General features: G+C 35.3%; 1 protein-coding gene across 1 annotated transcript in view; it reads left to right on the plus strand.

Moving 5' to 3' along the window:
- Positions 1–9526, plus strand: part of LOC106130480 (ecdysone-induced protein 78C-like) — a 38983-nt gene extending 29457 nt beyond the window's left edge. Inside the window, exons 6-9 of the mRNA XM_060953737.1 lie at positions 4038–4216; positions 5217–5330; positions 7763–7942; positions 9284–9526. Of these exons, the coding sequence (XP_060809720.1) occupies positions 4038–4216; positions 5217–5330; positions 7763–7942; positions 9284–9526 (716 nt within the window). The remainder of the gene's footprint in view (positions 1–4037; positions 4217–5216; positions 5331–7762; positions 7943–9283) is intronic.
- Positions 9527–12697: the final 3171 nt, after the last annotated feature.

A 12697-nucleotide genomic window follows, 5' to 3' on the forward strand; every position in this document is an offset into this window, starting at 1 on the left:
GACACCCGCTAGCTAGGCTAGAACATTTAGCCGTTCTTAAATAGTAGTAATAGTAATTTAATAGTGCTTACAACGATAACTTTTTTTTTCAATAATGCTAATTTATATGAAGTTAGTTTTTTATGAAGTTATTCTTGCCTGGATAAACATACGTAATTTACGCGGGAGTATTAATTTAGGCTTAATTTTGATAGAAAGTTTTCGAATTCGACGTATTACCGTTCCGAACGTTAGCAACACAAATATTTTGCTAGGATCATGGATATTTTACGAGAATTCATTAATATGTATTACATGTATTAAATTTATAATTTAATATAATTTATACCTAAGAATACACTTATTTATTCTATTTTCTACAATCTGTTGCGTGAGACTTCGATTTCGTGGAAATATTATAATAAAAATCAGATTATTATGCCGACGCAAATGCACTTACAATTCACTACATGCAACGCGTTTTTTTTGGCCCGTAATAAAAATAATTTTTTTTCTTTCGCGGCAAGATTACTTTTCAATTAAGCTCCAAATACAGGATATATAAAACTAAAAACCAACACAAGTAAATCGTACATTTGATTTTTCCTGATTGACTGGAAATTACCACAGAAAATTAAACCTAGATTCGATCACCGTTAATGTTTATACAATATTGCAGGTTAAATTTAGGCGGTTCAGGCGTGAAATCATATAAATATAAAATCAAATATAAAAGAGCCAGACATACTTTCCCATTTATTTTGTATATATGAATACTCCCCAGAAATTCCTCCGAGATGTAATCTCTGAGTGCTAATTTCATCAAAATGGGTTCAAAAGTTTCTGATGAAAAAATATCTCTTCATACCTAATTGTAGCGGCCGTTCAGCCTCCATGGACAAATGAGACTCTGACTTAACATTTAGATGACTTAAACCGACTGACAGACTGTGAAAAAAAGGACAATCGAATTGGACACTGAGGAGACGACCATAAGACGACGAGACGACAAGACGTATCTTGAACGGGAAAATTCTTTTTTATTTTATTTAGACAAGACCCAGATAGACCCTCGGCCCGTTCACTAATGATAATAAAAAATAAATTGATATCCAAAACTTTGTCTGGGGACAGAAAGCATATTCGTAATCACTTACGTCTTAAACATTCATTTCATGAAACAAAGTACTAGTACCTAAAAGTTAAGTCGAGAGAACCTCAAAAAATCTATCATAATCACTGTCACATGCACACATCAATTATTTAGCATGGTTTAGCGATTTTATGTGTCATCATTAACATTTTGACTTTCCTGGACTAATTGTGGTATAAATGCATTACAAATTATTTTCAATTGTTCTTTCAACTAGTAGGTACTTGTAACATCGGTACCTAATAGTCTAGACTATTCTTTAACAGTCATTGAGCACGCACTAATGCATAGGTACTTTGCTCTGTGCAAATTGAAACACTTATGTATAATACTCGTAGATAGAACTGTCCTACTTTTGTGTCGGTACATTTGACTCTTGACACGTCATAGAGCAATAACTAAATGGAGATAACAAGATGTGGCTTCGTGAAAAGTTTGAAATCAGCTTCCAAATTTAAAGTTGACTTATTTTGTAAGTGTCGCTATTAGCGACATTTACAAAATTTACTTACGTTCGCATTTATAATATCCTACTACTATTATAAAGGCGAAAGTTTGTATGGATGTTTGTTACTCTTTCACGCAAAAACTACTGAACCGATTACCATGAAATTTGGTATGTAGGTAGCTGAAGACCCAGAATAACACATAGGCTACTTTTTATCCCAGAGTTCCCGCGGGATTGATAGGGTTTCCATGCGGACGAAGTCGCGGGCGGCCTCTAGTATAACTATAACTAAGCTATCCTACTATTACTACGAAAGTTTGTATGGATGTATGGATGTTTGTTACTCTTTCACGCAAAAACTACTGAACCGATTACTATGAAATTTGGTATGTAGGTAGCTGAAGACCCAGAATAACACATAGGCTACTTTTTATCTCAGAGTTCCCGCGGGATTGATAGGGTTTCCATGCGGACGAAGTCGCGGGCGGCCTCTAGTTATTTATAATATTGAACACTTAAAACATTAACACTTTGAACATATTTAGTTCAGGTAGTTCTAAAAAGTAATTATAAAGTTAAAATGCATTTATTTAACCGTCCTACACCACAGGAACATTCTACTACGAATGGCCTGATGCAAAAATTAATTGAAAGCCAAAATATGAAAATGAAACATACTACCTGTTTACAAAATTCGTACCAACATATGGGTCGCAATAAAATAGTACTTTATTTTAAACCTCCAAGAACATGGTCAATATTTAAAAAAAATAACCCTAATCGTATACACCAAAAATTCTAATACTAATAACCCCAATTTTTACAGTAACATAGGAATTGCTGCTTGTGATTGGCGGACCCATTGTCCTCGGTGACAATTGTCGTTTCCGATTGGCTGAGATTGTGACGCATTTTCAACAGTTAACTCACACTTATTGACTCCTGCCTCCCGCTTGCGCCCTCCATTGGATATTTCCTCCATGGCCATAATAGTCCGTACCTTATGATTGATATATTTGTGCCGCGAAGTTGTTTTCTAGATAAATATGAGTATAAAGCTATTATTTTTCTATGTCCGTAGGATTTATGAACTGTTGGCGCTTATCATAATGCAGGCATTTTTTCATATTATGATTTGTGCCTGGAAATGTACAATTATTTTCTTTCAGTACTTTCGACGTTAGTAAGAATAACTGGAAGTTGTAAACGTGGTTTCATAGAAGCATTTGTAATTTTTGTAAATTGGGTGATGTATTTTGGAAATCTTTGACGAAATTTCGACCTTGGTTTTTTTTACAGGTTCTTAGGAAAAACCCTCCCTTCAAGTACTATGACACTCAATTGGGTCGTTTAGATACTTAATACTTATTTAATGATATCTTAGTAATCAAGGTTGTATTCATTGTGCCCATCAATTCTTTCAATGGGACAGCATGCGATCAGGACAAGTAGCGTGAATGGGGCGAGTTAAGAATTGGACGAACTTTAGATGGGACATGTTATGAAAGGAAGGTGCTTCGATTGGGACCTACTGTTAACAAATATTATTTAAAAGCAATGAATAAGATTAGTTGTAGGAGAATCAGGTTTCATAGAACAACTTGTGAATCGGGCGAATATTAATCTAATGAAGAGTTTTCTAAGGTTATAACTAGGAATGGGAACTAGTTGTTATTAGATAATGATGCTTTATTATATTATAATTTATTATTATAATATTGAATACAAATATCATTAATTGTCGAAATATAATTAAATAGCTACGTACACATTATTGCTAACGAGGTAGACAGAGCTAGCAGTTTTTCGAGATTGTTGGTACCTACTGTCTACCCAATGATGAAATAGGTATATTTAGAATAGTGCTAAGTGTCGATGGGGCATACTGTAAATGGGCCTCCCTGTGAATAAAAAAGTTGCGAATGGGTTAAACTAAGCCAGGGTCCAGCTGTACTTAAAAACATATGTGATATGTGAAAGACACTACGAATGTATGGGAGTTTCACCAGGCTGTGGTGGCGAAGTTTCCCAGTTCTGGGATCGCGTGTGTCAACCAATCCTTACTTTCAAATCAAAGTGCCGGTTAATACTGCTCTTATATATACATAAAATCACGCCTCTTTCCTGGAGGGGTAGGCAGAGACTACCTCTTTCCACTTGCCACAATCTCTGCATATTTCCTTCGCTTCATCCGGTTTCGGTTTCGGGTACTTTTGACCTGACCCTTTACCAGGACGTCCTTAATTTGATCAAGATACGTTCGTCTAGGTCTTCCCACTCCGATCTTTCCCTCCACACTCTCCTTGTATATCTGCTTAGTCAACCTGTTTTCATTCATCCTCTCCACATGACCGAACCATTATTATTACTGCTCTTATTATTTTGAATAATGTAGTGATAATTCAAAATAATATGCATGAAAGTGATTTAATGTATTAATTTGGCATAAATTTGAAGGGAGCGTCGGGGAGGATGGTGCTAGCTCTACAACCGACCGAGCCACCGACGTGCGATCACTCCTGTGGTACAATGTTGCATTGCGAATGACGCCGGCCGTCCAACAGGTCGTCGAGTTTGCCAAGCGATTACCGGGCTTTCATCAACTACCCCAGGATGATCAGCTCATACTCATAAAGGTTAGTATATTTATTATGAGTTATACAATATTAGAAAAGAAATAGACTTATAATTTCTATACATAGTTTCAAGTGCAATATAGAAGTAGGTATTTTTGGACTTTTGTTATTCAGATTTCTAAGTTTTAACCCTAATAATATAATCCCTCTAATGATCTTCATATTCAAAATATTGCCTGATATTTAGAATTATACACGCCTCTAAAAATAACTTAACAGTTCCGTCTATTTTATTTTACTTAACGAATTGGCGTTTCAGTAATACATACCACTTTGCATTTTTTTTAATTATGGAAGAATCCATGTTTTCTAGTTACATGACAGGACACATTATTCTTTTACCCGTTTATTTGGAAATGTAATCAGCAAAATGATGAATACTTCGTGGTAGATAAACCTTACCCGCGTATGGTGTGAATTAGGGACAGAGGCCTCTACGATTGAGCCCCTAAGTCCACGCAAAGTAAAAAAAATAGTATCATCATGTTTTGCTTGTCTTTTAGTTGTCTTTAAATTCGGGTCAATTGTTAGACGATATAAAACACTACGAAAAACAATTTGAATACAATATGTTTACTTAATATAAATACATTACTACGAGTATTTATATTTATAATATTATAAAATGGTTTAATAATTTTGTTTTTATGTCCCATTTGTTTATTTTCCGTTTTTGTTAATAAGTAAATAAACTCGTGAAATATTACTACTTACTAACTCGTGGTACCTACTGAATTATCTTTCCTTATCGAAATTACACACTACTGATTTTATTTATTTATTTCTGTCGAAGTTAATCACAAATCAAAATTTGTGAAACTTTCTACTAGATTTCCACTTAGTTTTTTTTTTAACTTCTGTCCATTAGATTTATTGATATCATTAACTTTTAAATGCTTCGCGAACAAGCTCAGCGAACATAAGCCAGCGAATTCATATCATTGAGCCAAGGTACCAACCAATATATATTGGACCCTGTCAGTTACCGTTTCGTCCACAGCTGGGGTTTTTTGAAGTATGGCTGACTCGCGCCTCGAGACTATCTCCAGGGAACACCATCGTTTTTGATGACGGCACGGCACTGACGCACGCACAATTGGAGATTATATACGATGTAAGTACCCCTTCATTAAGCGTTTGGCTAGGAACCAGGCGCTATCTGAACCTCATTTCCAACACTTGTAATGGCTATGGCAAGACTAGGTATCGTATCTATTTGAACTAATAACATACATACATATAGTCACGTCTATATCCGTTGCAGGGTAGACAGAGCCAACAATCTTGAAAAGACTGAATGGCCATGTTCAGCTATTTGGCTTAATGATAGAATTGAGATTCAAATAGTGACAGGTTGCTAGCCCATCGCCTAAAGAAGAATCCCAAGTTTGTAAGCCTATCCCTTAGTCGCCTTTTACGACATCCATGGGAAAGAGATGGAGTAGTCCTATTCTTTTTTGTATTGGTGCCGGGAACCACACTTCATAACTACGACTAATAACATTTGCCATTATCATTAATTTCATACTCTTCCTTAGATTTCAGGAGTCTTAATCCACACTAATAATAAAGAGAAACGATATTTTTTTTTGTATGTATGAATAAACTACTGGACTGTTTTTAATGAAATTTGGCACAGATATAGAATAAACCTTCGGGAATGACATAAGCTACTTTTTTTCTGAAAGCTAGTTTGTTTCAATAAATTGACCGTTTCCATCATGACCTGGCCGTGGGTCGAACCTTGGACCTTTTGGTTCAAAGATGAAAATCCGACAACCGCGTCAAACAGGCCATGAAGCTAAAATGCAACTTACGCTATAATGGCGGGAATTTTTTATCTGATTTTCATCACGAGTACAAAAATATGGAATTATAAGAATTCTTCACTGTTTGTATTCCTATAAGATTATTGAAAACAACAAATTAAACTGTACAATTGCTTCCTGTTTACAATCATAAACAGGAAAAGGAAAAGAAAACCCTTAATCCTGGAACAGACATGTTCATTTTTTTCCTAATCGATCGAGTGTATTACGAGTATTATTGTTGAGTAAAGCGAAACAGTATCCTATAGAAAACTTACATCCATCGTAAGTGTAATTTAAACAATACTGTTTTTTTATTATTAGATACCTAAACATAACAAGAAAATCATTAAATAATAAACTCGTAGCACTTCGTAGCTACATCGTAGCAAACTTTTGTCGTAGCGTACTGACCTCACATCATTTATTGAGGACGGGACAAATTGTCAAATTAAAACAATTACATTTATAAACCACTGTCTCTTTTCTTTATTATAAGGTTTTTTGTTTGGGGGTCTTAAAAGCTTGGGGGTTCAATTTATATCCTGAAAATATATTTCAAATGATTTTAAAAAAAGCAGACTAAGGAACACTGTTAGTATTTTTTTTATATCTGCTTTATATTTTTTTACACAATATCAATACAGGCTAAAAGCTTAAGGAGAAAAATCTTACTAGTTACACATTTTTCAAGTATTAAGCTGATAAATCGATTTTCTTGGATAAAACGAGCGTAACAACTTAAATTTCAATCTCTGGTAAATCGATTCTCAATCGAATCGAGCCAATCATTCGATTTCCCTAAACGAATAACACACGATGTCGATGTGTACAAGAAATTGACTAAAGATTTCTCAGGTACCACTGGGATAAAATAATATATTTTTAACATGAAATGAAAAAATCACTCTCAATGCTTACGTACCGTGTTACATTTCCTTCTCTGACTCTTTTGCGTATTCTAGTTGACTCCGCCACTAATCTTTGAGGCCTGGAGTCCGCTTACGACATTTCTTTAACTTTTTCCGCACTGCAACTTAAGTTTTTATTCAATTGGATTCGGTTTTATCTTTCGCGACATCTAGCAACAGTAGAGATTCCCTACCGTTCTCCACTCTCATGTTGATTATCCTCATCACTCTGCAGAGGAGCCCGGGGTATGCCTTTGACCATGGATCCTGGATTGAGTGAATCAGGCTTTTACACGAAGTGACTCCTATCTGACCGCCGCAACCTTTGCAGGCGAACCTGACCAATATTGGATCATTAATGGTTACACATTCAGTTACCTGGATATTCCTCACGATGTTTTCCCTCGCCGAAAGAGCATCGGTTAGTATTCAAACTAATGTACATACCTTGAAATAGTCATTGGTTCATGGCCAAGGTGGGATTATTGTAAGAAGAATATCTACTCCAGCCTTGGAAATTGCCAAGATTATCCTTCTTTTCTTTGATGATTGGATTAGGTTTTTACACGAAGCGACTCCCATCCAACCTCCCCAACTTAACCCTCTACTTACTTTTAGCGAAAATTCATTAGCAAAATTTACGAAACCATATAAAATTGGGTAATAAAATACCGCATTGGATCATGATAAAGCTGCACTAGATGAATGTGCCTATTCCTTTAATCTGACATTCATCAAACCTCTTAGATTGTAAATATTAAAAAATAGTGTCGCAGGTACAGAGTTCCAAATCTTAAAACCTTTTAATAATCCATTGGCCATTTTAGCCTCCGTTCGCGAACGCCATGCTGCGGTACGTGCGGAATATGCTCAAGTTGAAGATGTCTGAAGAGGAGATGGCAATGTATGTCAGCACGCTGCTGCTGTGTCCGCAGAGACCCAACCTGGCCGACACCGAGCTCATCACAACCATGCACCGGACCGTGTCGGAAGCATTCCAACAAAACGTAAGGAACTCCTTAAAATTTTATACAAGGGATTATTAAGCAATGTTAATTGCTCTGTCTACTAGCGCCTCGTGGATTTTGTTCCAGCAAGCAGCGAGTAACTTAAGTGTATCAGCAAAATGTCTTTATTTCTTCCACAAGCTAAGTATCAATGCAATTTGTTCACATTTACATCAGTGCCATGCCACAATTTGTCAGAGAGTAAAATAATTTTTATAATGGTCTAGACTGTCAAACCACTAATAAAGTGACTCTATCTGACCCGGAGTTAACTCCAAGAAGTTCGCGCCATTACTGAAGCATTTTAACGCAGAGTAAAGAACTGTTCATAAGCCCTAAGCAAATCACCATGAAACCCATGGGAAATAAATGTCCCAGAGCTGTAAACCCAATTGACACAGGCGTAACTCCAGCAAACATTGAATCATCATAGAAGAACCATTCGAGAGCATTGGTAAGAACTTTTTTGTAACTTCCTAGAACTAAGCCAAGCAACCAATACAGAAACTGAGATCTGAAATGAAGATTCGAAGACACCACATGACAAATGTCGCGTGACACTTGTCCCTCGACATGTTTGGCCACGTCACGATATTCGAGGGACACGTGTTGCGCGACATGTGTCCACAACTCTTCCGTCAAGACTATCAAGCACCAGTTCCATCGAAACATTCAATCGTAAGAATCTTCTAGGTTCACAGAAAAATGGAAACGGCAATAAAGAAATCACATAATGAGATATTATTATATAGAGAAGATTAGTATATAATCTCCAGTGTTCTCTGGAGTGGTAGTTTAGAAACACTAGTGCTTGTAAAACTAACAATTTTTGAACTATGTAAATTTGTATTTAAATCTAGTTCTTGATGAAAAGATTAATATATAATTTGTCATTGATCCCGCTGCCGCGCCTGCAGCTGCCGAGTTTGTCGGAGCCGGACTTCACCTACTGCATGTACCGGACCATGAGTGAAACGTACCAGGAAAATGTAAGGAACTTATACTTACCTCCACCTCTATGACGGTCTCTGTGGCGTGATGGTCACCACGCCAGTCCGCTACGAAGGCCTTGGGTTCCACTCCCAGCGTGGACATTTATTTGTATCCATTTTAACAAATATTTGTCTGCGGTCTCTTTTTGTTGTGGTCGTTAATTTGTGTTTGTTGTTTTGACTGTTAAATGTTTTCAGTTAGACATTTAAACTAACCCCGGCTTCGAAATCTCAGGAATCTGTCAACGAATCTAAAATCTTCTGATCTATATCTGTCTCGGTGTTGCTAATTGTTTGTATTGATGATAATATCGTAACAAACTTGAATATTTCAACTGTTTTGCCACAGACTATAGCCGCCAGTCCAGGGGAGGCGTTCACGCGGCTCAACTCATTCTCGAGCGCGATGCAAGAGGTCCGCGTTCTGGGCCTCCGCCACAACGAGCTGTTACGATGGTGCAGAGAACACTGGCCGCGTCTGGTCCTGCCGGCTCTCTTCTCAGAGATCTTCGACATTCCCAAAGCAGAAGACGAGGATGCGAACGACCCCGAGCGCGTCGGAGACCCCTCACAGCCCAGCACCTCAAAATAATTTCGTCTTCGTTTCGCTACAGTCTCATTAAACTTATTGATAACAGACTGTGTTTCGGTGCTATGCCGTTTATGATTGGACAATAAAGGATGAGTTGTAAAGAGATTTTCAGAAATATCTTTGTAATTTATTAGTATCTCTGTTAAAAACATTGCATAGGTAGTGTTTTTTAAAACATGTTTCTTTAGTATTGGAATGCTTGGAAGTGGATTTGTGATAGAAAATGTTAAGCGGATAATGCTATTTCTATGAAACTCTCAGTGATATTGTTCTCTAAGAATTAAGTCTCTTGTTTTCAGTAAAGAGTGTTGTCTTACTTTATACATCTAATATAGTATGAATAATTATACGTGCTATAACCCCGTCATAATGTAATCGTAAAATAATGTTATATCAATTGTATTGAAACTGTGTTTAAGTATTGCATAATAAATTAGTTTTCTGTAAGGTCGTTGTAGTTACTATATACACTACTTCCTTTCTTTTATAATAAAAAGTCTGCTTAGTTTGAAACTACGATCTCACTTTTTTTCTTTTGAACAAATCTGTAATCAATGTTTTCATTTCAATTTTAAATTAATTTCTATTATTAGGATATGTTCTTGATAAGTTTTGAGCTTTGGGAAATTTTAAAACAGTATATATTGTACTTCAGTTAAAATCACAATTGATAAAAAAACAATAAGTGCTTCGGTATTCATGGGCTCTCCCCATAAATGTATCTCTACTTCCATCTCTGTATCCTATCTCTAAGATTCGATTGAATATTTTTTCGTGAAACGAGACTATTTTATTAAATATTAAGTAAGTGCTAAGTAATTAAGTTATTTCAAGTAACAATCACAAATCGGTCGCATATATTGACGATTATATAATATTTTAGCGAACTTAAGTTTGACTCGCGTGATATTATAACAAAGTCTTATCCCTGTTTGAAGATGGTTATTTATAAGATCACCTGGCAGCTCAAAAAATATTTTTAGACACTAAAAATTAACGTATACTAATTTAATGTGCGTTGAGAATTAGTTATACCTATAATTGTCTGTAAACTGTAATTGTTGCATGTTAAAACTTTATAATTAGGTCTTTTGTTATTTTAATCATATGTCGTTTGCGTATTTTCAGCATTTATATTATTTTTAATTTGAGAGGTAGCATAGAAAGCAGACTGAAATGACTTTTAATAATAATGATTCCCATGAAAATATACCATTTGATAAAAATATATCAAAGTATAGGTATGTGGTTCGTTGTTACGGTATTATCATCATTAGGGAACAAATTGAAGGAGGCATTTAAACATAGTATATGTTGTAAGTCCAAAAAATATATTTTAATGATGTAATATATGGTGGCCAATTGCCAATTACGGCTCCGTCTAAAATGTAAATTCACAAAAGAATATATCCTCTTTAGCGACAGGGCTCTAAGAATTCTCAAAGCTAAAGTCAAGGGTGAAAAAGAGGAGAAAATGAGGGCGTGTTTTTCGTGTAACGAACTCTTCAGAAAATCCCAAAAATGTAACGTTGGACATATCACATTTTCGCATTTAGCTTTAAGATATATGTTTTGCTCAAATTTGGCGGTGGTGGGGCTAATTTCATTTCGTGTCGGGTCGTGTTATTTCTTTTTTTTTATTGATATAGTCTGAATACCTTTGTAGCGATGGAGGACTTACAAGACGAATTTCAGTGAGATCTCAATATAGTTAGATCCTATCAATATGAAAATAACATTATAATATGAAAAGATAAAAGTAATGGCATAATAGTTTTTCTTGTCAAATAGGAAGTATGGGCTTATCTGTGTTAAGGCCATTTGCTTTATTTTTAATTAAGTTAAAATTGTGATCATCATACACGATGAAAGCGTATAATAAAAGCTAAGTACATAGTATTAAGCAGATATAAACATCTATTGTTCTTTTTAGTTACTAAAATATAAGCTTCATACTGTTGTTCGACTGAAAAAAACAACCAAACACTTTTTCGCGATTGCATTTACTCAGAGGTTATATATTTTAGAATAGTTTAATTCAGGAAGAATTGTTTGTTAAGGAAATGTAAGGAAAGTGACGAGTAGCATCGGTGTACGAATACACCTATTATTATTTTTAGGCTAAATACAACGCAAATAATATCTTTTAAAATGTCCCAGCATAAAACTGGTCTTTGGATGATGCGAGAGGCGTTAAGATAGATTCTAATAAGTAGCGGTAACTAAAGCTAGACTGCGAGATACATCAACCTTGTGTTCATAATGATAGGCAGCCAGCAATGTAAAGCGAGCATCGACAACGCGCCTCTCGCGTCTCTTCGATTGTGACACAATAGTTTACGCCAGGCATTTGGCGCCCAACTGTGACCTACTGGTTATTTGCACATGTGGCGCCTTCGTTAAAATATTACTTAACGTATGTGGTAAACTTCAACTGTTTTTGTAGCTTTAATAAAGGCTGTCAAATGTTTGTTTTTTAAAATATATTTTCGATGGGGGCTCCACTTTCTATGTTGTACAGCCGTCGGGTGAACTGATATTTGATGGGGTCTCTGAAAGACCCCAACAAAAGTAATTATATAAGGCATTTATTTTTCTGTGATCGGTCTTTATAATTCCTTCGGGATGAACGTTGTCGATGGTTTAAGAGTGATAGGCGAGAATTTATTAATTTTGTACTATGTCAGTTAATTATTTCTGTTATTGAGTCTATTGTTCTTGAATTTTGTTTTTATTTTTCGTTATTTTAATTAGACTACTATTTACGTGTAATTATTGAAAAAATATTAATGGCTTTAGAGTTTCACCGTACTACGTAAATACTTAAATATATGAAATACACAATAAAAATTCATTGGCGTTTTATTTGCATCCACATGAGAAGCTATTTTTTATTTATTCCCAAAACAAGAAAGTCACAAGAGTTCGAGGCATTATCATGTTATTTTATGGTTACAAGCTTTTGCGCGCGGTATAGCTCTCATTTGAATAGAAAAAAAAGATAGAGTCCTAAAGGTAAGTCCAGAGTAAATCTGTCTACGTGCCAAATATTAAAATTGGTCTAGTACATATTCTTATTGAGCACATCCGTTATAAAAAAAACACTACCACAAATGTTTTCTTTACATTAGTATGAATTAATGGTTATTAGTATTTATTTTTTGTAAAAAC

This window comes from Amyelois transitella, chromosome Z (assembly GCF_032362555.1).
Source record: "Amyelois transitella isolate CPQ chromosome Z, ilAmyTran1.1, whole genome shotgun sequence".
Taxonomy (NCBI): Eukaryota; Metazoa; Arthropoda; class Insecta; order Lepidoptera; family Pyralidae; genus Amyelois; species Amyelois transitella.